General features: G+C 45.1%; 1 protein-coding gene and 1 non-coding gene across 3 annotated transcripts in view; one reads left to right on the top strand and one right to left on the bottom strand.

Moving 5' to 3' along the window:
- The window catches only part of LOC101867101 (dynein axonemal assembly factor 1), a 33,089-nt gene extending 31,442 nt beyond the window's left edge, over nucleotides 1–1,647 (bottom strand). The window contains exon 1 of the transcript XR_006694933.2: nucleotides 1,359–1,647. This is a non-coding gene — a transcript (dynein axonemal assembly factor 1). The remainder of the gene's footprint in view (nucleotides 1–1,358) is intronic.
- Nucleotides 1,648–1,743: 96 nt separating this feature from the next.
- On the top strand, nucleotides 1,744–24,534 carry HSDL1 (hydroxysteroid dehydrogenase like 1). 2 transcript variants are annotated; one of them, XM_015442965.4, is made up of 7 exons: nucleotides 1,744–1,839; nucleotides 11,486–11,547; nucleotides 14,878–14,920; nucleotides 15,618–15,843; nucleotides 16,511–16,956; nucleotides 17,167–17,394; nucleotides 22,043–24,534. In XM_015442965.4, the coding sequence occupies exons 4-7, from the start codon at nucleotides 15,624–15,626 to the stop codon at nucleotides 22,139–22,141; spliced, it is 993 nt and encodes a 330-aa protein (XP_015298451.1). In that variant the 5' UTR covers nucleotides 1,744–1,839; nucleotides 11,486–11,547; nucleotides 14,878–14,920; nucleotides 15,618–15,623; the 3' UTR covers nucleotides 22,142–24,534. The 2 variants fall into 2 exon arrangements, with proteins under 2 accessions (XP_015298451.1, XP_005592719.1); XM_005592662.4 differs by lacking the exon at nucleotides 14,878–14,920.
- Nucleotides 24,535–25,478: the final 944 nt, after the last annotated feature.

The raw sequence follows: 25,478 nt of genomic DNA, 5'->3' as shown, positions 1-25,478 counted from the left end.
AAAATCACATGAAAAGAAACAAAAATAGTGAGAATATCTTTGATAAAAATAACATAAGCACATTCAAATGAATAATTTTTTTAAAGGTCATTCAAAATTGGCCAATTCAACTGCACTTAACTTTAAGAGCGGTTGTCTACTGCTTTCTGTGTTTGTGTGGTCTATTGAACAAGACTAAAGGCTGTGTGTGGGGGGACTGATACTTAAACTCATCAATTTTGCATAGAATACCCAGCCACAGGAAGCAACAGATAAATGTTTGCGGAAAAAATAAAGAATAAGCGCTCGATATATAAATATTAATATGTAATTAATAACAAGAGCTACCATTTAATAATGGCCCACTATATGCTGGAGCATTTAATTGCAATTCTCTCCATATACTCCTGTATAATTATCCCAGCTTACAGATGAGGAGACTAAGGCTCCGAGAGGTTAAGCTCTGGGCCAACGGCCATAAAACTGACCAACTGCTAAGCCTCAACCTGAACCCAGTGTCAATGGCTCCAAGGTCAGTGTCTTTCCACTGAGCAATGCCAGTTCCCTATGGCTCCTCATACAAGGTTCATCTGGACAGTTGATGCTTAAGATACATTTGTCGCCTGGAACACAAATCAGCTGGTTTATTTGTTGCCTGGGTTCAGAAACTGGAACACAAATCAAGTGGCTTTTTAATCTAATCACTGAAAGGTTTCCCTTAGGGCACCAAGTCTAGTCTAGTGGGAGCAGAAGCTGAAGCCGGCCTTCCTTCCTTCCTTCCTTTTTTTTTTTTTTTTTTTTTTTTTTTTTTGAGACGGAGTCTTGCTCTGTTGCCCACAAACTGAAGTGCAGTGGTGTGATGTTGGTTCACTGCAACCTCAGCGTCCCACTTGGCTCACTGCAACCTCTGCCGCCTGGGTTCAAGCGATTCTCCTGCCTCAGCCTCCCAAGTAGCTGAGACTACAGGCGCCCGCCACCACGCCCAGCTCATTTTTTGTATTTTTAGTAGAGACAGGGTTTCACAATGTTGGCCAGGCTGGTCTCGAACTCCTGACTGACCTGATGATCCGCCAGCCTCGGCCTCCCAAAGTACTGGAATTACAGGCGTGAGCCACCGCGCCCGGCCGAGTCTATTCTGTCACTGACTAGCCGAGGGTTATCTGTTTGGAGAAAGTTTTATAACCCCTTAAGTATCTTAAGTATTTCCTCCTCTGTACGAAATGGGGAGAGAAGCCCCTACTGCAGAGCGTTGGCTGCTACCGTTACTATTGTTGTTGTTATTTGGCTGTGAAGATCGGGTATGTGGTGTGGGAAGGGGACTGGAGCGCCCAGCCGTGTCGGCCCCTTGCCCACCACCCTCCGTGGGGGGCAGTCGGCACCTTCCTTGCAGCCCCCTGGGCCTGCGCTCCCGTGGTCACCCGCAGACTCCTCCAAGCCGGACTCCTGCGTGCAATCCAGCTCTGCTGCCCCACCTGCCGCAGGCTCCGAGGGTTTAGGGTGCATGTTTACTTCGGCGACACCGAACGCCCTGCAACTGTGGGGAGCCCCGGTCCGCGGTGGACGTCGCTACGGCCCTAGCCCAGCCAGAGACTCCCCGTTTTCCTTCTTCGCCAGCGGCTCGCGCCCTAGTCGTTGCAGCCCAACGCTTCCCCGGTCGCCAAGGCAACTGCCGCGCACGCGCACTCGGGTCGGGCCGCCGCGCTGGGGACGCCGGGCGGGGGGGCCCTGAGACGCCTCCGCCCCCGGCGCGTGCGCGAGTCACGTGAGGGCGCGGAGCGGCAGTAGCTGCGGCGGCAGAGACGTGGGCGGTGGCCGCGCGGGTCTGGCGGGACCGGTTTGGAAGACTTTGCCGCCCTGCAGGTACCGCGCCCCCAGCGCCCTGGGCGCCCTCTCGCGGCCCTTCCGCCCCAGAGCCCGCCTTGGACCCCTCTGCGCCAGCCGGCTGCTTAGCCGGACCCCTCTGAGTTCTCACCACGCCCCCCAGGCCCCGAGCCCCCTCCGCGGCATCCGGCCCCGAAGCCCCTCGGCGCCCCTGACCCCGGGAAATCTTCGTCCCTCCGTCCCATGAGACTCCTTCCTTCAGACCAAACACCCCCAGCCCCGCCCCTTCACATCTCAGAGCCCTCCTTCCGCCGGCTTCATCCCCACGCCCCCCGCCGCGGCGCTGCACCCCCATACTCTCCCTTCCCCCGGGCCTCTCCCCCCAAACCCCGAACCCCGTTGTCGCCGGCGGGTGCCCTGCCCTCCCTGCAGCCTCTCACCCGGCTCCTCCCCCGAGCGACCCCAGCAATCGCCTCCTTTGTCGGTGCTTCTTTATTCTCCTTTCTAAACGATTTGGTTTGAGTTGTTGTTGCCGTGTTTTTCTAAAATGGAAATAATTCAGAAGAATTGAGCTCCTAAAGAAAGGGCACGCCGATTCCTCATGCAGCGGTCCTGGGTTCAGATAGGATTTCCGAGTTTGCTCGTGTTGACTGGGCCTTGCCGGGTGCTGGAGGGGAAGGGCTGGAAGACGAACCAGGCGGGTCCCTGTTCTGAAAACGTGCCACTCAGACACAGCCCCAGAAACCAGATCGCTGCAGCGCCCCTAGGTGATCCCAGCAGGATGTGTACAGTTGACTGCGAGGTAGTCTAGGGGTCTCACAGTGGGCTTCCTGGCAGGACTCTGCTTCTTTCTACACCTCCATCTGAATTGCAAGCAGCCCTTTCTGAGTTGTGGGGTGTTGGGTGTGCTACTTTACCTCTGTGAGCTTCAGTTTCCCCATGTATAAACAGGAGAATCTGGCTGCGCTTTATAAGGTTAATGAGAGAATAAAGTGAGACAATAGGAATAAAGCACTTAGCAGCATCTTTTGCATAAAGCGAGTTCTCAGTTTTACTCTGACCGCCACAGATATCCAGTAGCTAATATCAAACACAATAATTGTGGCTAATAGCTTAGGTCTGTTGAACACTCATGGACGGGCACTGTTCTGAGTGCTTTCTATGGACCACGTCATTTTATTCCTCTTGTAGTTCTTAGGCAGAAACTGTTATCCCCTTTCTTACAGGTGATGTGAGCAACGTGCAGAGAGAGGCAAAGTAACTTCATTCAGGACACACAGCTCTTAAATGGAGAGGTGGATTCCAACCCAGGCAGGCCCCTTTCAGAATGTGTGTGTGTGTGTGTATTTATTTATTGAGACAGTCTCGCTCCGTCGCCCAGGCTGTAGTACGGTGTTGCCTGCGATCTCAGTTCATTGCTACCAACGTCCCCCCCGCCCCAGGCCCAAGCGATTCTTGTGCCTCAGCCTCCCGAGTAGCTGGGTGGGATTACAGGCGTGTGCTACCACACCCAGCTAATTTTTTTTTTTAAGTGGAGACAGGGTTTCACTGTGTTGGTCAGGGTAGTCTTGAACTCGTGGCCTCAGGTTATCTGCCCGCCTTGGCCTCCCAAAGTTCTGGGATTACAGACATGAGCCACTGTACCTGGCTGTTTTTGGTTTTAATTACTGCAGGAATATTGCAGGGGCACAGAGTTGAACAAATTGGTGGTACTTTTTTTTTTAAGTAGGTTTTTAAAATTGAAATGAAATACCCATGACATAAAATTTATCATTTTAGCCATTTTAAAGTGTATAACTAGGTAGTTCTTACCATAGTCACAATGCTATGCATCCATCACCAGTAACTAATTCCAGAACATTTTATCACCTACAAAAGAAACCCCAACCCCATTAACAGTCATACCCCTTTTCTCCCCCTGTCCCTCAGCAGCCCTAATTTATCTTCTATCTGTGGATTTGCCTACGCTGGACATTTCATACAAGTGGAAACATACAACATACGGCCTTTTGTATTTGGTTTCTGTCCTTTAGCATAATGTTTTCAAAGTTTATCTATGTTGTAGTATGTATCGGTACTTCATGCTTTTTTATGGCTGAATAATATTCCTTTGTATGGGTAACACCACATTTTGCTTATTCATTTATTCATTGATAGATAATTTGTTTGTTTCTGCCTTCTGGCAGTTGTGAGTAGGCTGCTGTGAACATGCAAGTAGGAGTTTTTATGTGAGCAAAAGTTTCTAATTATCTTAGGTATCCGCCTAGGAGTGGGGTAGTCTGAATATTTTAATTCTTATTGCACAAATACAGACATGACAGTGAGGAGTATTGGATCTTGGACTAGATTCCAGATTTCTGATTCCATGTTGCTGCTCTTAGGCTCAGCTTCATTGTGCGTTTAGTCCTATACCAAAAATTGGCAGTGAAGGCAAATAAATCCCAAAAAGTCATGATACACCAATGACTAACTTTGTCAAACTGCTGACACAGAGTATGAGAAGCTTCTTAGATTTTTTCTCAAGAGTTAAATTTGAAGCTTTGAACACAAAGCAGTATTTGGTTCTATTTATTAAATAAAATTGTTTACAGCAGCATGTCAGGTGCTGAGGAGGAATATAAAGATGTGTGAGATCTGGCCGGGCACATCCCAGTACTTTGGGAGGCTGAGGCGGACAGATCACGAGGATAGGAGTTTGAGACCAGCCTGGCCAATATGGTGAAACCCGTCTCTACTTAAAAAAAAAAAATACAAAAATTCACCAGGCGTGGTGGCACGCACCTGTAGTACCAGCTACTTGGGAGGCTGAGGCAGAAGAATCGCTTGAACTTGGAAGGCAGAGGTTGTAGTGAGCTGAGATCGCACCACTGCACTACAGCCTGGGTGACAGAGAGATACTCTGTCTCAAAAAGAAAAAAAAAGAAGTTGTGTGAGATCCCAGCCTCACACCATCACAAAACACCAGGAGGATTAAAGACTTAAACTGAAAAAGCAAAAGTGTATAATTTATAGAAAATAATTCAAAAAAATTTCTTCATGACCTGAGGCTAAGGAGGGATTTCTGAAAGAAAACGTAATGAGTACAAACCCTAAAGCAGAAAGATTGATGCATTTGTCTATTTCGAAATTAAGATATTCAGCCAGGTGCAGTGGCTCCCACCTGTAATCCCAGCACTTTGGGAGGCCAAGGCAGGTGGATGGCTTGAGCTCACGAGTTCGAGACCAGCCTGGGCAACATGGCGAAACCCCATCTCTACCAGAAAAGAAAAAAAACAAAAAACAAAAAACCGGGCTTGGTGGTACATGTCTGTAGTCCCAACTACTTGAGATGCTGAGGTGGGAGGATGGCTTGAGCCCGGAAGGCGGAGGTTGCAGTGAGCTGTGACCATGCCACTGCACATCAACCTGGGCAGTAGAGCCAGACCTTGTCTCAAAATAATAATGGCACATTTAATTCATCAAAGACACCGTAATGAGACACAAAACATACAGAGAGCTAGTATCTAGACTATTTAAAGAATTCTTACAATTCTGAGAGAAAAAGAAGGAAAGGACAAAAGATAGGAATGGGCGTTTCAAAGATTACAAAACACAGACAGCACATACGTATAAAAAGGACTGTAGCCTTATTAGTAACCAGGGAAATGTAAATTAAAACCATAACGAGATACCATTTCACAGCCACCCTGTTGGCAGAAGGTGAAGCTTTGGATGCTACCAGCCAGTGACATTGAGGAGTGGCACAAACCTGCTGCTGGCAGGAGTGTGAATGGGTTCTGCTTTGCAAAAGCATTTGGCAGTGGAATGCATGTGGCCCAGCAGTTTAACCATGGGCAGATGCCTTTGAGAATTCTTGAACAGGTGTGCAGGAGATGGGGACAAGTGCTCCCTGCAGTGCTGTTCCTTACTGTAAAGTCAAAACCAACAGAAACAATGCATGTGCCCAGCACTAGCAGCAGGGGGATCTGTGAACTGCAGTGCATCCGAACCGTGAGATGCTGTGCAGCTGCAGAGGAGGATGGACTACAGCTGCAGGGGCATAGATGAGTCTTGGGAATAATGTTGAGTGAAAGAAAGAAGTCACCAAAGGGTCCATACAGTGTGGCTCCTTTACGTGAGGTTCAAAACCAGGCAAAACTTGGCAGTACTGTTACTGTTTCAGAATACATGCTTGGGGTATACAGCTGTTTTGTTAAAAAAGTCAGAGTGACTACCCCAGAATTTAGGAGAGAGGCTGCCTCCAGGATAGAGGAGGGGTTGTAATCAGAGGAGCAGCGTACAGGACTTCCAGGACACTGGTTTTGTTAAGTAGACTGGTGGCTAAGTGGCTGTTTTACTGTTCTTTGAACTGTGCATAATACGTTTTACATACTTCTGTATATATTTTTAAAATTTTGCGAGACGCGGTGGCTCACGCCTGTAATCACAGCAACTTTGGGAGGCCAAGATGGGTGGATCACTTGAGGTCAGGAGTTCAAGACCAGCCTGACCAACATGATGAAACCTCATCTCTACTAAAGATACAGAAATTAGCTGGGCATGGTGACAGGCACCTGTAGTCCTAGCTACTCGGGAGGCTGAGGCAGGATAATTGCTTGAACCCAGAAGGCGGAGGTTGCAGTGAGCAGAAATGGCACCATTGCACTCCAGCCTGGAAGACACAGCAAGACTCTGTCTAAAAACAAAATTTTTTTTTGGTTACAGAAAAATTTGCTTTCTATACATCTCCTGCCCTCCAGAGGCCTGTGCTCTCCTTGGACAACCAAGAAACCAAGATATGAGCAAGTTGAGTGTTTAAATAGAATCCAGAGCAGTGTGTGCTAAGTGCCACATGGGTGAGAGAGATGGAGAGGAACTCAGAGGCGGGGGCAGTGCCACGGCCTGGGAAGGGAAGAGACAGGAAGGAAGTTTCTCCCCAGGGCTAGCATGCTGTTGGTGCTTGTCAGGAAGTGATTGAACTGAGGAGAAGGCATGGGACTTGAAAGGTTAGGAAGAACAGAGGATTTGGAGTGCTGAGTACAAGGCAGATTCACACTCTGAAAAAAAGTAAGATTTCTTTGAAAAAATGTTTTCAATGAAAACAGCCATAGCCCTGGAGCCTTACTGAAAAGCTGGATAATCCCAGCGGGTAAGGAGCGGGACCTCAGGTCTACCCTGGTCAGTCGAAGATGACAGGAATCTCTCAGACTTTCTGGCTCCTGAATACACATAGTGGTTTTAGCCTAAGGGAGGCTGCAGAGTTTTCAGCTTGTCTCTTCGCTGTCCTGAAAGCTGAACTGACTGTTCATCCATCCCTTCCTCCCACTGTTTGTCCTTATCCCCTGTGGCTGATGTAACAAATGGCCACAAAGGTAGTGGCTTAAAGTGAGCCAGATGTCTCTTCCTCCTGGAGACGGGAATCTGCGATCATTCTGACTGGGCCAAAGTCAGGGCGTCAGCAGGGCTGTCTTCCTCTGCGGGTTCCAGGGCAGAATCCTTTTCCCGGCCTCTGCCAGCTTCTAGAGGCCGCCCTCCGTCCCTGACTGGTGACCCTCCCGTCTGTCCATCATCGAAACAGCGGCACAGAGCGCCCTCAACTCGAGCGCTCTCTGACCTCTCCCTCTGTAGTCACATTGCTCTCTGTCTTTGATCTTCCTGCCCCCCTTACAAGGACACGTGATGACATTGGACCCACCCTCCCCAGCTCAGAGTCCTTAACTCAATCACATCTACAGAGTCCCTTTTGCCACTTAAGGTAACGTATTTACAGGGTCTGGGGATTAGGCTGTAGATATCCCTGGAGGCCATTACTCTGCCCAGCACACTGTTGTTCACTGGTGCTTTGATTGTCTTTCTTCTGTCCTACTTGCTTCGTCTTCTTTAAAACCCTGGCCAGTCTGCCTTGTGTTCTTTTACCACCCGCCCCACGTCACATGCATTTGGATAGCTTGGTGATGTCCATGTTTCAGCCAGGACTTTCCTCCCAGAACTCTTGGTTCATGAAGGTTTTTGTATTTGATTGGATTGCCCTTTACACTGCTAGGTGGAGCGGAGTCCCCTTCACTGTGGAGTGGGATCGGGTTACAGGCCACAGCAGTGGTGCTTTGAAGAGGTGACTTTGCTCCTTGCAGTTATGACCATAATTGTCCCATGACGCTTTTGCAGTTGTAATGTTTCCTGTAGGTTTTTGATGACTCTTGACCTGTAGAAGTAGAAAATGCTTAAAAGATAATAGTGAATTGCTCTTCTTTTTCTAGTTTGGAGACAGTTCTGGTTTTGTTTTGTTTTGTTCACAGATGTTTTAGTTTTCTGCAGAGATGAGAAAACAAAGCTTAAAAATTTTTTTAAAAAATTATTTTATATTTTTCCAACTTCATTGAAGTATAATTGACAAAGAAAATTATATAAATTTAAGGTGTACAACATGATTTGATATGTATATACTTTGTGAAATGATCACTACAACCAAATTAGTTAAGACATTCATCTCCTCAGTTACTTTTTTATTTCTTTATGGTGAAAACACTTGAGATCTACCCTCTAAGCAGATTATAAGCCTACAGTTCGGTATTGCTCACTACGCTCACCGTACTGTACATTAGATCTCCAGACGTATGCATTTTATAATTGAAAGTTTATACCCTTTGACCAAAACTTCTCACCCATGCCCCCACCTCTAGCAACCACCATTCTACTCTCTGTTTAAGAAAACAAAGCTTTAGAATAACTTTTTGCAGGTAGATTGTACAGGAATCAGAATTTTACTGTGTTTTAGTATTGCTTTCCACATCATGGGTTTCTCTAGGTTGTAAGCTGCCTTAGTCGGTTTTGAGCTGCTATAACAAAATACCATGAACTGGGTGGCTTGGAAACAGCAAACACTTTTCACAGTTTGGGAGGCTGAATTGTCCAAGATCAAGGAGGTGGAGCCCTCATTATCTGATCACCTCCCAAAGGCCCTCCCTTCTAAACCATCATCTGGGGGGTTAAGATTCAAGACCAGGCCGGGCGCGGTGGCTCACGCCTGTAATCCCAGCACTTTGGGAGGCCGAGGCGGGCGGATCACAAGGTCAGGAGATCGAGACCACGGTGAAACCCCGTCTCTACTAAAAATACAAAAAATTAGCCGGGCGCGGTTGTGGGCGCCTGTAGTCCCAGCTACTCGGGAGGCTGAGGCAGGAGAATGGCGTGAACCCGGGAGGCGGAGCTTGCAGTGAGCCGAGATCGCGCCACTGCACTCCAGCCTGGGCGACAGAGTGAGACTCCGTCTCAAAAAAAAAAAAAAAAAAAAAAAAAAAAAAAAAAAAAAAAAAAAGATTCAAGACCAAGAATCGGGTAGTGGGTCCGAATGCTCAGACCAGACCGTAGCACAGGTTAATATCTTTCACTAATCAAGCCACAAAACAGTAACGAGTCAGACACCTAAAGCAACTTTGACGAGTCTTGATATCTACATATGCCTTAGTGGGCTTCTAGGCTTAAATGTGTGATAAATTCCTTTGCAAGTTTCAGTGAGAGGCCATGAGCTTTTGAAATGTGGTGGCTTTCTTTTGTCATGAGAAAAATGTTTTCCATCATGTACAGAGGGTAGGGAAGAAGATCGAGAGGAGGGAATGAGTTTTAATTTCCAATTCTCTAACGTTTTTGGCCCATCAGGGTGTGAGAGAATATGTGAAGTGTCTGGTGAGGCTGAGGAGCAGCAGAGGCCACAGAGCCTGTGCTCTCCGTGTGGCCCACCTTCATCCCCAGCTGGGCGACGAGGGCTCAGGACTCCTCCCCTCCCCTGCTGCGTTACCTCCAAACAAGCCCCACCAGCTCCCTCCCTTGGTGCTCGAGGAGGAGGTCCAAGCACTCCAGTGTGGTGTGAAGGCGTCTCCAGTCTGCCTCTCCCAGCCTCCTTCAAGCCTGTACGCCTGCACACATGGGGCCTCACACGGGATGGCACAGCCTGTGCTGTCCGCGCGGGGGACTTCCCAGTGTTTCCTGAACAGGCCAGATCCTTGACAGTGCTGAGCCTTTCTCCGTGGGCCCAGGCCTGGGAGGCCCCTTCCCTCCTCTCTGCCCAGAGATTCTACTCACACTTCAAGACCCATTTCACCCCAGTGACACCCTTGCCACCTTACGTTGCAGTTGCTCGGTGTATCTTTCTCTGACTTCCGTGTATACCGGGTGGCACGGAGTCCTGGTTTATTCATGATGGTGTCCTCAGTCTCTAACGCTTTGTATTTTTCATTGCTGTTCTAGAAGTTTGGTTTTCCATGTAGATCTCGAGAGACTGTGGGACCAGTGACCATGTGTGTTTAGGCCCCTTCGCTGTGTGTTCACTATCCATTCCTAAATCGGCATTTGAATGTATCAGTCTTTTGTGGGTTTTGTGGATGTGAGTCAGATCTCTTTGTCTTGAGCTGCCTCTGAGGAATGAAAAACTTGCGTTTCTGTCCATCAAGGCTGAGGACCAGACCTTGAATGCCATCACCCCCTCTGATGTCTGTGATTTTTAAAATATACGTGGCAACCATAATATTAACACATGTTTAAGGTACTTGCACATGATGGTCGTCCCCTGACAAGATGGTGAGGGGTGTCTAGTGGGGGTGTTGAGAAGCTGGGCCATGATGGGCTTGAAGCCTCTCAGCCCCAGGTTCCTGTACTCACCTCTGCAGTGGGTGTGTCTCCTCTGCTGGCCTGAGTGGGAGGTCCCTGGTGGGTTTAGCACACAAGCTTTTCTTTCTGTAAAGGATCAAAGGGATTTGTGGGTGGTCTGCTCCTGAGCTGGGGGCTGAGATGGAGCCTGCCGTGCGGAGACCGAGAGCCGGACAGCAAAAGACTCTGCCTGTGGGCTGCAGCCAGAGATGTGGTAGTTTGAGCTTCTTTGTGCCAGGATTTGTGGAAGGTGCTGGAGAAACAGAGAGGAGTAGAATTTGGCCTCTGCACTGGAGGACTGCAGCCTGCTGGGGTGGTCAGAGGCAGAACAGTTACAGCGCGGTGTGCGTGGTGGAGGAGAGGGAAAATGTGGACCAGAGGTTTCCTTTCATTTCCTCAGCACCTGACCCACTCACAGCCTCAGGGGGCTGCGCCCAAACACAGTGGGACACCTTCCTCCCTGCCACCGTGCCAGGAGATTAGACAGGTGGTGGATACCTGAACTCAGGTAGGCCAGCCAGAATCCCTGCCAGGAATTTGGAAAGAGAGGCCAGGACAGCCTGTGGCAATGTGGATGTTCCAGGGAACGCTGCAGGTGGAACTGAAGAAGGGGTGTGCAGAGCGAGGCAGCGGGAGGCCCATGTGAAACCCAGACAGGCACCAGGCAGAGAAAGGCACCGAGCGCAGCTGTGGCTGCTCCCTTCCCCGACGCCGGCGTGGTGCCTGGGTGGTGGTTCCCCAGGGGTCCCTGGGATTGGAATGGGCTTTTGTCCCATTCGATGAAATGTTCCCTAAGAAAAAAGGCATAGGGAAAGGGGGGCATCCTCCAGCTGTTCCTGAGGACACATGCACCGTGTCCCCAGCAGACGCCAGGCGCTTTTCTTAGTCTGAGAAGAGGGTACTTGGTGCTTAGTACATGGTTTGCTGCCGTACGGAGATTCATGGCGTAAAAATTTTTGTGTTTTCTTGATTTTTGAGCACTTGGATGTTAGTTTAATATAGTTTTCCCAGCCGAACTAAGAGGAAAAGGAAAGCATTTGTTTCTTGGTGGTTTTATTCACAGATTGGCCTTAAGAGAAGGACAGAGCCGTGTACTGCTGACGACCCAGAACTGGCAGACAGAAGGTAAGAGACCCCAGGGCAGGTAACGGCCTCAGCAGAGAAACTGGGGCCCCCTGTGTTGTCAGCCACCTTTTGCTAGATATTTACTTCAAAAAGGTTCAGATTCTTGAAAAAAATCAGGCTGAAGGAGGAAGCTTCCATCAGTGTGGGGTCCCTCCATGAGGCATGCCTGACCTTTTTGTAGCGAGAGCCTTACTCTGTACACTTGGAGCAACTAATTTCCCCACAAATACTGCTTTGACTACAACCCATTGATCTTGGTATGTAGTATCTATTTTTTCTTTTTCTTTTTTTTTTCTTATTTATTTATTTTTTTTGAGACAGAGTCTTGCTCTGTTGCCCAGGCTGGAGTGCAGTGGTGCACTGCAAGCTCTGCCTCCTGGGTTCATGCCGTTCTCCTGCCTCTGCCTCCCAAGTAGCTGGAACTACAGGTGCCCGCTACCACGCCTGGCTAATTTTTTATATTTTTGGTAGAGACAGGGTTTCACTGTGTTAGCCAGGATGGTCTCGATCTCGTGACCTCGTGATCTGCCCGCCTTGGCCTCCCAAAGTGCTGGGATTACAAGCATGAGCCACCGTGCCCGGCCCGTAGTTATCTATTTTTTCATTGAAAACATTGTTTTAACAGCCTAGATGTATGCCTACCTGTTATTAGAAGAATAAGCTTAATGTTCCAAGTGTCTAGGTTTCTTTAGTCATAGCTTGTTATTCCCAGTTTTATTACGTTTTGCTTGAGAAGTCCTGGTACATACAGGTAATTACATATAGGTCATTGTTTTTGCATTTACTTTCTTCATGGCCATGTGTTTGATTAGTTATGACAAAAGGCACACACATGTTTTATGAGTTATTTCTGGAACTCACAATTGAGGATGGTCTAACATAGAATATCAGGTGTTTTTTTGTTTTGTTTTGTTTTTTGGGTTTTTTTTTTTTTTTTGAGATGGAGTCTAACTCTGTTGCCCAAGCTGGAGTGCAGTGGTGAAATCTCAGCTCACTGTAATATCCACCTGCTAGATTCAAGTGATTCTCCTTCCTCAACCCCCAAGTTGGGTATGCACTACCGCACCCAGCTAATTTTTGGATTTTTAGTAGAGATCAGGTTTCACCATGTTGGCCAGGCTGGTCTTGAACTCCTAACCTCAAGTGATCTGCCTGCCTCGGCCTCCCGAAGTGCTGGGATTACAGGTGTGAGCCACTGTCCCTGGCTGAAATCTCACTTTTTACTGGTCTTATAGGATATTAATGTTTTAGGCATGTCTTTGGGAATCTGTTTTGGGCATGTCTTTGGGAATCCAGTAATTATGACTGTTCAAGGGCTGCAGCCAGTGTGAAAACTCTGATACCTGCCCCGTCATCAGCATATCCAGCAGCAGGAGGGTTGTGGGAGGGGCGGTGGTGCGGCTTCCTGTCATGCACATCTGGAAACAGGCATGCTCATTTGCTACCCAGAAGGGGGGCCCTAACTTTGAATATATTTCAAAGGATTGTCAATCAAAGGATTTGTGAGCAGTAAGGGGTATTGGTGACTGCTGTATGGAAGATTGCTCAGAAAAAAGAAAGACTTCGTTGAACTAGACAGCTCATATTTTAGGTGATCTCAGCCAATCTGGTGCATAAAGAAAAATTACCCCAAAGGAGCATTTATTTTAGTTGTTTTTAGCTTAAGTATTTGGCTTATGTACTTAGGCAAATTTAAAATGTTTCCTTTTCCTGATGAACTTTGGCATTCTCATTGCGGGAGGTGAGTTTCTGTGCACAGAGCCCCAGTGGGCAGCATTTTACCTGTAGGGAATAAAGGGGCCCAACTTTTCATTTGAGGAAAACTTTTTTGTTTGTTTGTTTGTTTGTTTTGAGATGGAGTCTCACTGTGTCACCCGGGCTGGAGTGCAGTGGCCCGATCTTGGCTCACTGCAACCTCCACCTCCCAGGTTCAAGCAATTCTCTGCCTCAGCCTCCCAAGTAGCTGAGACTACAGGCGCCCACCACCATGTCCAGCTAATTTTTGTATTTTTAGTAGAGATGGGGTTTTACCATCTTGGCCAGACTGGTCTTGAACTTCTGACCACCCGCCTTGGCCTCCCAAAGTGCTGGGATTACAGGCATGAGCCACCGTGCCCGGCCGAGGAAAACATTTTTTAAACTTAATGCCACATTAGCTTAATTTGGTAACTTCATATGGTAGCAATATCAACTTCACACGGTACCACTATGGAACTTTCTGTTTTTGAGAGATTGTTTCCTTACCGTAGGGCATTTAGGAATCCTACTGTTTCTCCACTTCTTCAGTTTTCAGTCATATTTATTTTGTATGTTTTGTTGATTTGTAATTAACACTACACAGTTATATATATTTATTCAACAGTTTTTAAATTATTTTATATGCCTTTTGTCACAATATGGTGCCGTTCCTGTGCGTGTTCCATTTCAGTGGTTAATTTGTTTTCTTCTGCTTGATTCCTTTTTTACTGTGCAAAACTTGGTTGAGCTCAAATTACACTGCAGTGGAGTAGGAGGTAATTCGCCCATTCTTTCTTAAACTTATGCTAATTTTTGCTGCTACTGTTGGGTATTTTCTTAGGTTCCAGACTTTTTTTTTTTTTTCTATTTTAAAGGGATTTCTTTAAAAGTGGCCACCCCCAGAAGTTTTATATTTCTTTTTCTTTTGGCTTAAAATCAGTGTTCTTTTTAGAATATAAGCTGTGTCCTTGGGTTTGTGTGTATCTGAGTTCCCTGTAATATAAGTGTAGTCTATTGCAGTCGTTTTGATATTTTGTCTTTCACAGGATGAACACAGTTGGTTTAGCCTGATATGAAGTCCACTCACTCGGTCTGTGGCCAGGGCCCCCCATGCCTGGCCTTGGTCCACTTCTGCAGGGTTATCTCTGATTGCAGGCACACATCTACCAGATCATGTGACATTTTACATTATTTTGTTAAATGTCTGTGTCTTCACCTAGGGACGGTCATTTAGTTCATCTGTGAATCCTTCAAATCACAGTACATAGAACCTAGTAGGTGCTTAGTATGTGCTTGCTATGTGGACACTCACCAGAGTTGTGTTGGACTTTTCTTTCCTCAAATGTAAGGGACCAGGCAACATGATGGCTACAAATTAAGTTAGAAGATGGAGGAGTGCTCACTCTATTGTCATTTGAGAAGCCATTTTTTCCAGGCTTGGAGGGTATCTCTTTAAACAAAAAAAATTTTTTTTAAATTGATGTAAAGGTTTTTGAAAGCCGAGTTTTGTCTCCAGTGGATTGATTGTAAGCTTTTGAGGCCAAGGCCATGTCTTAGTGCCACCTCTGTTTCATCTCCTTTGTCCCTACACAGGTCCTCCGTACTTGCTGATTGTGAATAAAGCAAAGAAATACAGGTACCTCTGCTGTATGAATTAGAAGCTTTGTGTTTGTTATTATTAGACTAGGAGTGTGTTTCAGGTGCAGAGCATATTGTGTTTGTCTCTGTAGCCACAGCATGTAGTGTAGTACCTGATTTTAGTGGGAATTTGGTAACTTCTGGTAGTTATCTTGGTTAGTCTCCTTGGAAGAAAGTAACTTTATAAGCTACAGATGTTAAATGATGAGATCATAAATTGACTGAATCTCCAGGCATGGTGGCTCACGCCTGTAATCCCAGCACTTTGGGAGGCCAAGGTGGGGGCAGATCACCTGAGGTCAGGAGTTCGAGACCATCCTGGCCAACATGGTGCAACCACATCTCTACTAAAAATAAAAAATTAGCCAGGTATGGTGGCATGTGCCTGTAGTCCCAGCTACTTGGGAGGCTGAGGCAGGATAATCGCTGGAACCCAGGAGGTAGAGGTTGCAGTGAACCAAGATCACACCACTGCACTCCAGCCCGGGCGACAGAGTGAGACTCTGTCTCATAGATAGATAGATAGACAGACAGACAGACTGAATCCATGGGTCACGTGCATTTGAAAAGTTATTGTTATTTGAATGCACAACTGACAAGATCTGATGCCCTCAGCTGGATGTCTTCACTCAGACTGTGTATGTTCCTTTAATTTATTAACCAAAGAGGCTCTCTCTCTTTCCTTCTCCCTGCAGGTTGCCATGGCTGCTGTTGACAGCTTCTACCTCTTGTACAGGGAAATCGCCAGGTCTTGCAATTGCTATATGGAAGCTCTAGCTTTGGTTGGAGCCTGGTATACGGCCAGAAAAAGCATCACTGTCATCTGTGACTTTTACAGCCTGATCAGGCTGCATTTTATCCCCCGCCTGGGGAGCAGAGCAGACTTGATCAAGCAGTATGGAAGATGGGCCGTTGTCAGTGGTAACCTACTTTATAATCAAAATAATCTTTTCTATGAAGTCAGATGCATTTTTCAAGGAGCTATTGAATTTAATGTGATGTTTTTATGGGAACATGCTGATAAAAAAATAAAACTTATGGCTCCTGCCGTGATTATGTTCACATTTTCTTACTGTTCTCATCTTAGGAAGAACTTGCCTCATGATTGGTATCCTTCCTATTCTGCTCTCTCCTGTTCCCAGGCCTCCTCCAGACCCACTTCCTACCACTTGCTTTTCCTTTTTGTTCTCTGTTTTAAAATCGTCTTTAGAAACTGTCACCACTTTCAGAAATGCTTCACGTATTTTGAATTTCATTTTAATTTATGAAGATTTCCCAGAAAAGCACCTCCTGCCACTCATTCAAGCCAGATAATAGTTTGAAAACAAATTCCTACTGTGTCTCCTAATCAATATGGTGAATGTAAAATAACTCCCTGTCTGTGTGTCAGGATGTCTGGGAGAGTGTTTAGCATGCGCCCTTCACATTCCTGACTCAGCAACAGTGCCCTTGACTCGTAGATATTAGAACTCACTTGACTTCTAGTGTGAATTTTTCTCTGACTAAACCTGACAGGGGGTACTTCAGGTCCATTTTAAGGGTCACACCATGAAATGCGCATGCTCACTTTTCCTGACTTGCATCCTAGGTGCAACAGATGGGATTGGAAAAGCCTACGCTGAGGAGTTAGCAAGCCGAGGTCTCAATATCATCCTGATTAGTCGGAATGAGGAGAAGTTGCAGGTTGTTGCTAAAGACATAGCCGACACGTACAAAGTGGAAACTGATATTATAGTTGCGGACTTCAGCAGCGGCCGTGAGATCTACCTTCCAATTCGAGAAGCCCTGAAGGACAGAGACATTGGCATCTTGGTAAATAACGTGGGTGTGTTTTATCCCTACCCGCAGTATTTCACTCAGCTCTCTGAGGACAAGCTCTGGGACATCATAAATGTGAACATAGCCGCCGCTAGTTTGATGGTCCATGTCGTGTTACCCGGAATGGTGGAGAGAAAGAAAGGTGCCATCGTCACGATCTCTTCTGGCTCCTGCTGCAAACCCACTCCTCAGCTGGCTGCATTTTCTGCTTCTAAGGTCAGATATTACTTACTGGAAGATGAAATCCTAATACCACAGAACATTTATTAACAATTGTTTGGTCTGATTTGTTGAACTCTTTGTCAGCAACTCACATTTGCTTATCCTGTATTTTTTCCTGAATTGATAATAAGCAAATCTTTTTTTCTCCTGGATTTTCAAGTTCACCCAGAATTAAAAGTCTTTTCCTTCCCTCTGTCTCAACAGGCTTATTTAGACCACTTCAGCAGAGCCTTGCAGTATGAATATGCCTCTAAAGGAATCTTTGTACAGAGTCTAATCCCTTTCTACGTAGCCACCAGCATGACAGCACCCAGCAGCTTTCTGCACAGGTGCTCGTGGTTGGTGCCTTCGCCAAAAGTCTATGCACATCATGCTGTTTCTACTCTTGGAATTTCCAAAAGGACCACAGGGTACTGGTCCCATTCTATTCAGGTAGGAGTGTGCTTCAGGTCTCATAATTAGATTAATGCATCCTGAACCTTTCTCAGTGATACAGAGGAATCTGATTAAAGCCTAAGATGAGAATTATTAATTCTGACTTTGAAGCCTGACACTTAATAATTTTGGTTAAGACACTAAATTTTCTTTTGTGAGATTATTACATTAAGAATTTTCAAAATTCTTTCAAAGTTCAATCTATGTGGCACCTCAAAGGTGAAATATACTGCTTTGGCCGGGGTGTGGTGGCTCATGTCTGTCATCCCAGCACTTTGGGAAGCTGAGGTGGGCAGATCACCTGAGGTCAGGAGTTTGAGACCAGCCTGGCCAATATGGTGAAATCCCGTCTCTACTAAAAATACAAAAATTAGCTAGGTTTAGTGATGTGTACCTGTAGTCCCAGCTGCTTTGGGAGGCTGAGGCAGGAGAATCGCTTGAACCCAGGAGGCAGAGGTTGCAGTGAGCCGAGATCGCGCTACTGCATTCCAGCCTGGGCGACAGAGCAAGGCTCTGTTTCAAAAAAAGAAATATGCTGCTGTAAGTGGATGGTAGGACTATAAAAATGCTAAGTATTTACATGGGAATTTCAAAGTAAAAGATTCTAGTACTGCTTGAGGACTACCTCTAAGTTAAAAATATAATCCAAAAAAACCACAAAACCACAAGATAGGGCTATATTTCATGTAACCATTTTATCAAATAATATATCCATATAGTCTTAGACTAATTTTTTCAAGCAGCATAGAACTTTTATTTTAAGTTTATCGTTTAGGCGTGACAAAGGATTGGGACCTTTTAGGACTTTGGAAAGTAAGTGGGTCAGATATTTGAAATTGTGATCCTAAGTATTCATATGAGGATGCATCATTATTCATTATAATATATTTGAGTTCCTTTATCTGGTCTAGTAAAGAGTTGTGCCCTAGTTTAGAATTTTTTTTTTTTTTTTTTTGAGATAGAGTTCTGTTCTTGTTGCCCAGGCTGGAGTGCAGTGGTGCGATTTTGGCTCACTGCAACCTCCGCCTCTCGGGTTCAAGCGATTCTCCTGCCTCAGCCTCCGGAGTAGCTGGGATTACAGGTGCGTGCCACCACGCTTGGCTAATTTTTTGTATTTTTAGTAGAGATGGGGTTTCACCATATTGGTCAGCCTGGTCTTGAATTCCTGACCTCAGGTGATCCATCCGCCTCAGCCTTCCAAAGTGCTGGGATTACAAGCATGAGCTGGCTGGGTGCGGTGGCTCAAGCCTGTAATCCCAGCACTTTGGGAGGCCAAGGCCGCGGATCACAAAGTCGGGAGATTGAGACCATCCTGGCTAACACGGTGAAACCCTGTCTCTACTAAAAATACAAAAAAATTAGCCAGGTGTGGTGGTGGGTGCCTGTAGTCCCAGCTACTCAGAAGGCTGAGGCAGGAGAATGACGTGAACCCGGGATGCAGAGCTTGCAGTGAGCCGAGATTGTGCTACTGCACTCCAGCCTGGATGACAGAGCAAGACTCCGTCTCAAAAAAAATAAATAAAATACAAGTGTGAGCCACCACACCTGGTCCAATTTTTTTTTAAAAATATTCAGAGTTTTCTTAATTACCAAACAGATATTTTTGGGACTGTTTGCATAAAGAGTATTAGATTTACCACTACCAAATAAACATATACGTATATCAACAGTTACTTATTACTTTTATGAAAATGAGAGCTTAATAAGAAGCAGTTTTGGTCGGGCATGGCGGTGGCTCACATCTCTAATCCCAGCACTTTGGAAGACTGAGGCAGGTGGATCACCTGAGGTCAGGAGTTCGAGACCAGCCTTGCCAACATGGTGAAACCCCGTCTATACTAAAAATACAAAAATTAATTGGTCATGGTGGCACACGCCTGTAGTCCCAGCTACCTGGGAGGCTGAGGCAGGAGAATCGCTTGAACTCGAGAGGCAGAGGTTGCAGTGAGCCAAGATCATACCACTGTACTCCAGCCTGGGCAACAGAGCTAGACTTCATCTCAAAAAAAAAAAAAAAAAGAAGTAGTTTTATTTAAGTAGTTGTTTCTAGGTCCTTTAATTACTTGAGAAAAGCAGAGAAACCAAAAAAGTAGTCTTAGAAGTCACTGACCATAAAATTTTTTTAGAAATAAAGATATGATGAGGATGGGGTTTAGATGCAGTAGATATTTTGACTGTATTTATAAAACATGAACATTTTACTCACAATTAAATTTTGTTCACATTGATAAACTTTCCTTGAGAATGTATTTTTCTGCCAAGAAATTCTGTTAAGCTGATTTAATTCCTGGAGTAGTTTTCTGTATAAAGTTGTTAAAACTTTCTGTTTTCATTTTATGTTACTCAAATTATTTTCAACACTATCATTTTTTATTTCCAATTTTACGTCAAAGATTTGATTCATCCTTTGCTTTTTGTCCGTGGCATATTTCTCTGGTAGCTTTTGCTGCTGTGATTTTCTTTGTTCACAGAGTGTGTGAGTGTGTGTGCGCGTGTGTGTGTGTGTGTGTGTGTCCTCCCTGGAGAGTAACCTGTGTCCATTTATTGACAAGAGGATTGGATAACCTTTATTATCATGCATCAGTTCAGTTCAAGGCTAGAATGTCAGTACTTGCCAAGGGCCTGTCTCTTCTCTTTCATATATGTGGTATTAGAACTTTCATTCAGTTCTGGACAAATCTGTTAGAGGAGTGTGGGCTTTCTCCACCTCAGCACTGTTGGCATTGAGAGTGGATAATTCCTTGTCATGGGGAGTGTCCTGTGTATTGTAGGATGTTGAGCAGCATCCTGGGCCTCCACCCACTAGATACCAGTAGCATCCACTCCCAGTGTGACAACCAAATCTGTTTTCAGACATTGCTGTATGTCTGCTGCTAGCACAAAGGCCCTGAATGAGACCCCTGAAGCAGAGCAGCATCAGCAGGACTCCCTCCCCTGGTCCCCTGAGACCCCTCATCATAGGTCAAGATACCATCCCAACGTCCTGGTGTTTCTGATTGTTTTCTTGTTGAACTTTGTTCCATCCTACCTGACAAGCCCCACTTTTCTCATAGAGTACTAACCACGTATGCGTCTGTCTGTTCCAACGGATTTATTCCTATAATGATTTTGAGTTTTGTTTTTTTTTTTCTTTTGAGACGGAGTCTCGCTCTGTCGCCCAGGCTGGAGTGCAGTGGCGCGATCTCGGCTCACTGCAAGCTCCGCCTCCCGCGTTCACACCATTCTCCTGCCTCAGCCTCCCGAGTAGCTGGGACTACAGGCGCCCGCCACCACGCCCGGCTAATTTTTTGTATTTTTAGTAGAGACAGGGCTCCACCTTGTTAGCCAGGATGGTCTCGATCGCCTGACCTTGTGATCCACCCTGCTTGGCCTCCCAAAGTGCTGGGATTACAGGCATGAGCCACTGTGGCCTGCCGATTTTGTGGTTCTTAACCAGTGAACATTCTGTTTGTATCACATTAAGTAAAGATAGAATTGTATTTACATGCAGGACAGTCCAGCCTCATTACAGAAAGTAGGGTAGGTGGGTGGTGGTCATGCTTCTATTCCCTGTAGAATCTAGGGTAAGATCTTAGGCAAAACTAGGTATTCAATACAGTAGTGCCTGGCGGCTTTTTCCATTGTTATTTGTTGTGACTGGTGGGTATTCGTTGTGACTGGTGGGTATTCGTTGTGACTGGTGGGTATTCGTTGTGACTGGTGGGTGTTCGTTGTGATTGGTGGGTATTCGTTGTGACTGGTGGGTGTTCGTTTTGACTGGTGGATATTTGTTGTGACTGGTGGGCATTTGTTGTGACTGGTGGATATTTGTTATGATTGATAGGTGGGTATTTGTTGTGACTGGTGGATATTTGTTGTGATCGATTTGTGGGTATTTGTTTGACTGCTGGGTATTCGTTGTGACTCGTGGGTATTTGTTGTGACTGGTGGGTATTAGTTGTGACTGGTGGGTATTCGTTGTGACTGGTGGGTGTTCGTTGTGACTGGTGGGTGTTCGTTGTGACTGGTGGATATTTGTTGTGACTGGTGGGCATTTGTTGTGACTGGTGGGTATTTGTTGTGACTGGTGGGCATTTGTTGTGATCGATTGGTGGATATTTGTTGTGACTGGTGGGCATTTGTTGTGACTGGTGGGTATTTGTTGTGACTGGTGGGCATTTGTTGTGATCGATTGGTGGGTATTTGTTTGACTGCTGGGTATTTGTTGTGACTGGTGGGTATTTGTTGTGACTGGTGGGTATTTGTTGTGACTGGTAGGTATTTGTTGTGATCGATTGGTGGGTATTTGTTGTGACTGGTGGCTATTTGTTGTGACTGGTGGATATTTGTTGTGATTGATAGGTGGGTATATGTTGTGATTGGTGGGTATTTGTTGTGATCGATTGGTGGGTATTTGTTGTGACTGATGGGTATTTGTTGTGATTGATTGGTGGATATTTGTTGTGACTGGTGGGTGTTTGTTGTGATTGGTGGGTGTTTGTTGTGATTGATTGGTGGGTATTTGTTGTGATTGATTGGTATTTGTTGTGATTGATTGGTGAGTATTTGTTGTGATGGGTGGATTTCGTGCATTGGTCTGTGTACTTTTTCCTTCAGTGTTGATTTCTGGTTCTAACCTTACAACCTTTTTCTCTTTCATTTTTAGTTTCTTTTTGCACAGTATATGCCTGAATGGCTCTGGGTGTGGGGAGCAAATATTCTCAACCGTTCACTACGTAAGGAGGCCTTGTCCTGCACAGCCTGAGTCTGGATGGCCGCTTGAGAAGTTTTGCCAACTCCTGGGAACCTTGGTATTCCGACATTTGGAAAAACACATTTAATTTATCTCCTGTGTTTTATTGCTGATTATTCAGCATACTGTTGATTCGTCATTTGCAAAGCAGACATCATACTGTCAGAATGCTGTGAAAAACCTCAAGGGTGTGTGGATGCCACAGGATCAGTAATGCCTGAGGCTGATTGAAGACATCTACATTTCATGCTTTTTCCCTAACCTGTTCAAAAGTTACGCTTTTCTGTTGTTCTAGAGCCACAGCAGTCTAATATTGAAATATAATGTGATTTGTCACCTCGTATAATTTCAGATGTTGTTTTTTAAGGGAAATTGACCATTACACTAGAGGAATTGTACTAGTTTTTAAATGTGCATCAAGAAAGACTACTGAAAAGTATTATTTTATAACTAAGATTGCTGGTACTATTAGGAAGAATCTGTGTGTATTGTATAGGTCTAGCTGTTTGACTATCTGTAATGAAAATGCTGCACTTCAACTGGTATTTCATTAGAGAACCGTGTGTATGTACGTGTGTGTGTGTGTGTGCGTGTGTGGTGTCTTTGAGCAACTTTATTTATGGTTACCATATTTTTAAAAAGATTTTTTGTCAGGATGACTTAACATGGAATCTTAGAGGGTATTAAAACAATCTAGATTATTCCTTTTCATCCTAGATAAGCCTACCAAATTTCATGCTGTTGGTTTGCCATGAATAATATTACTTCCTACATTATATTTTTGTTTTTTCAAATCTGCTATGGAATGAACTTATTCCTAGATTTGGATATGTAAGAGAAACCTGCAGTCATCTTTTGATTTATAAGGCAATCCTTGTGGATAAATAGTGATTTCTCAGCCTCTGACCCATTTTATAACTGAAATTTAGCCCTTTGCAGCTTGTTATATCTGGTTTTCCTACATTTTTCTATGTAATATTATTCCATTCCAGTAGCATTATTGATAGAAATAGTAAGTATTTATGGAATAGTAAAATATGGACAAATTATGTGTGTGACATGATATATCTGTCAATAAGTTAGAAGCTTATTCTTGGTCTGTGTAATGAATTTATGTATTGTAGTGAATACCTTTATTGGTGTGAAGATAATTATGCACAAACCCTCACAATATGCGTTAACATTGAAACCTATGAAATGTCCTTAGTTTGGGTCTTATAAAGCCAACCATTTTTGAGGACCATGTACCTAGTGCTTTGAAAACTATAAATCACTATATGAATATGACAATATGTGCACATTCAAAATTCAGAGCTTGGCATTGTGATACTGATGCAGAAGCTGGTAGATTGGTTGAAAGTCTGGACTCCTGTGGCATTTTTTTGGTGGCATGATTATCTGTCATAAGCAGACCTGAGCACAATTTTATGGACACAGTTTTGCCCACGGCATTGCCTACAGGATTTCCAGATGGGACTTGCACTCAGAAGATCAGCAGCCAACTCCAGAAGCTCTTCCATGCTCAGATCATGTCTTCAGAACTTAGATGTGAACATCTACACACTGGGAGATGCTGTCTGACCCCCAAGGTTTTGATGGAGTTAACTTGGAATCCTCTTGACTTCATGCCACATTGACGTGAACTTTGATGTGTCATAAGCAGCAGCAACTTCGTGTGAAAATATTGTGAGGTAGTTATATGTAAGGTTGCGTGGTCCAGTAATGTCTTAGATTGATAAATTAGGTATGGAATCGGAATCAGTGTTACGTGATGAGAATAGGTGAACGCACCGTGTCAGTGATGATGTAAAATTCTCTCCTTGGCAGGACATGGGCAAACGTGCTGATTGGTGCAAGTGTGGCGCAGAGCTGTCCGTAGCTGTAGTGAAAGATGAAGCTCAAGACCTTCTCTAGGTTTTCTAGCTTTCATTAAATATATTTTTTTCCCCAGAGCTAATTTGAAAGTTGATTGGACCACTGTGGATGGGGTCTCATTAATAATGTGGGAAATATGGGCCAAGCACGGTGGCTCACGCCTGTAATCCCAGCATTTTGGAAGGCCAAGGCGGGTGGATCACTTGATCCCAGTAGTTCAAAACCAGCCTGGGCAACATGTCCTGTCTCTACAAAAAATACAAAAATTAGCCAGGCATGGTGGTGCATGCCTGTAGTCCCAGCTACTTGGGAGGCTGAGGCAGGAGAATCGTTTGAGCCCGGGATGCAGAGGTTGAAGTGAGCCAAGATCGTGCCACTGCACTCCAGCCTTGAGACTGAGCGAGACCCTGTCTCAAAAAAAAAAAAAAAAAAAAAGAAAGAAAAAGAACATGGGAAATATGAACCTTTGAAACTTAATCTGTGAATCGAAAGTTTAACAATAAAAGTAGTTGTTTCTGTTTCCTTTGAAAGTGTTTTGTTCCAGATGTTTGTAATTTGGAATGAGAGAATTTTTTTTTTCTTATAAGTGATTACAAGAAATTAACTTATGAACACCAGTGGTCATAACTGGTTAAAAGCTGACAAGTCAATAACAAAATTGTTGAGAACAATGTACCTAGTCTTTGGAAGCTGCTGAGTTGACTTCTGGATCTCTGCCTCTTGGTAGGTTGAGTAAGGTGAAGATTGATTTGCTCGTGGAATTTGGCTGTGTGGAGGGAGATCATTGGTGATTTTTTCCATGAGCCATTTCAGTCTTCAAGCTAGATTGTAATGGATTCAAGAAAGAGTGGGAAGAAAAAAAGGGAAGAGAGCAGATAGAGACAGCTCCTATGAGATTTTCCTGTGTTTCAACCTCAATTACTTAAAATCTAATCACATTTGGGAACCAGAGGGTTAGGTGGTTATGTCCTCAAAACCTATTCCAGTCTGTGTCTCAGTCTCAGTATTGGCTTATGTGTTATTTTTCTTTTTAAAGATTCATATATGTTTAATGAGTATAAAGCCAAGCACAGGACAGTCGTGAATTCAGTAGAAATGTTCTGTGTAATTCCTGGCCGGGCGCGGTGGCGCACGCCTGTAATCCCAGCACTTTGTGAAGCTGAGGTGGGCGGATCATGAGGTCAGGAGTTTGAGATCAGCCTGACCAACATGGTGAAACCCCATCTCTACTAAAAATACTAAAATTAGCTGGGCGTGGTGGCACGCCCCTGTAATTCTAGCTGCTCAGGAGGCTGAGGCAGGAAAATCACTTGAACCTGGGAAGCGGAGGTTGCAGTGAACTGAGATCTCCTCGCTACACTCCAGCCTGGGAGACAGAGCAAACCTTTGTCTCAAAAGATAAAAAAAAAAAAGACTCTATGTAATTCCTATGGTGAGACTGAAAGGGAAGGGGAGGAGGCTGTAGAACCCACTC

The sequence above is a fragment of the Macaca fascicularis genome, chromosome 20, assembly GCF_037993035.2.
Source record: "Macaca fascicularis isolate 582-1 chromosome 20, T2T-MFA8v1.1".
Taxonomy (NCBI): domain Eukaryota; kingdom Metazoa; phylum Chordata; class Mammalia; order Primates; family Cercopithecidae; genus Macaca; species Macaca fascicularis.
The sequence above is the reverse complement of the archived record's forward strand: the minus strand, read 5'-3'. Positions and strand labels throughout refer to the sequence as shown.

What these genes read in the sequence shown, in the direction of transcription:
- HSDL1 (XM_005592662.4), top strand. Translation starts at nt 15,624, where the DNA reads ATGGCTGCTGTTGACAGCTTCTACCTCTTGTACAGGGAAATCGCCAGG. An exon ending in CTGCATTTTCTGCTTCTAAG is followed by an intron (nt 16,957 to 17,166) that starts GTCAGATATTAC and finishes CTGTCTCAACAG; the next exon opens with GCTTATTTAGACCACTTCAG. An exon ending in ACTGGTCCCATTCTATTCAG is followed by an intron (nt 17,395 to 22,042) that starts GTAGGAGTGTGC and finishes TTTCATTTTTAG; the next exon opens with TTTCTTTTTGCACAGTATAT.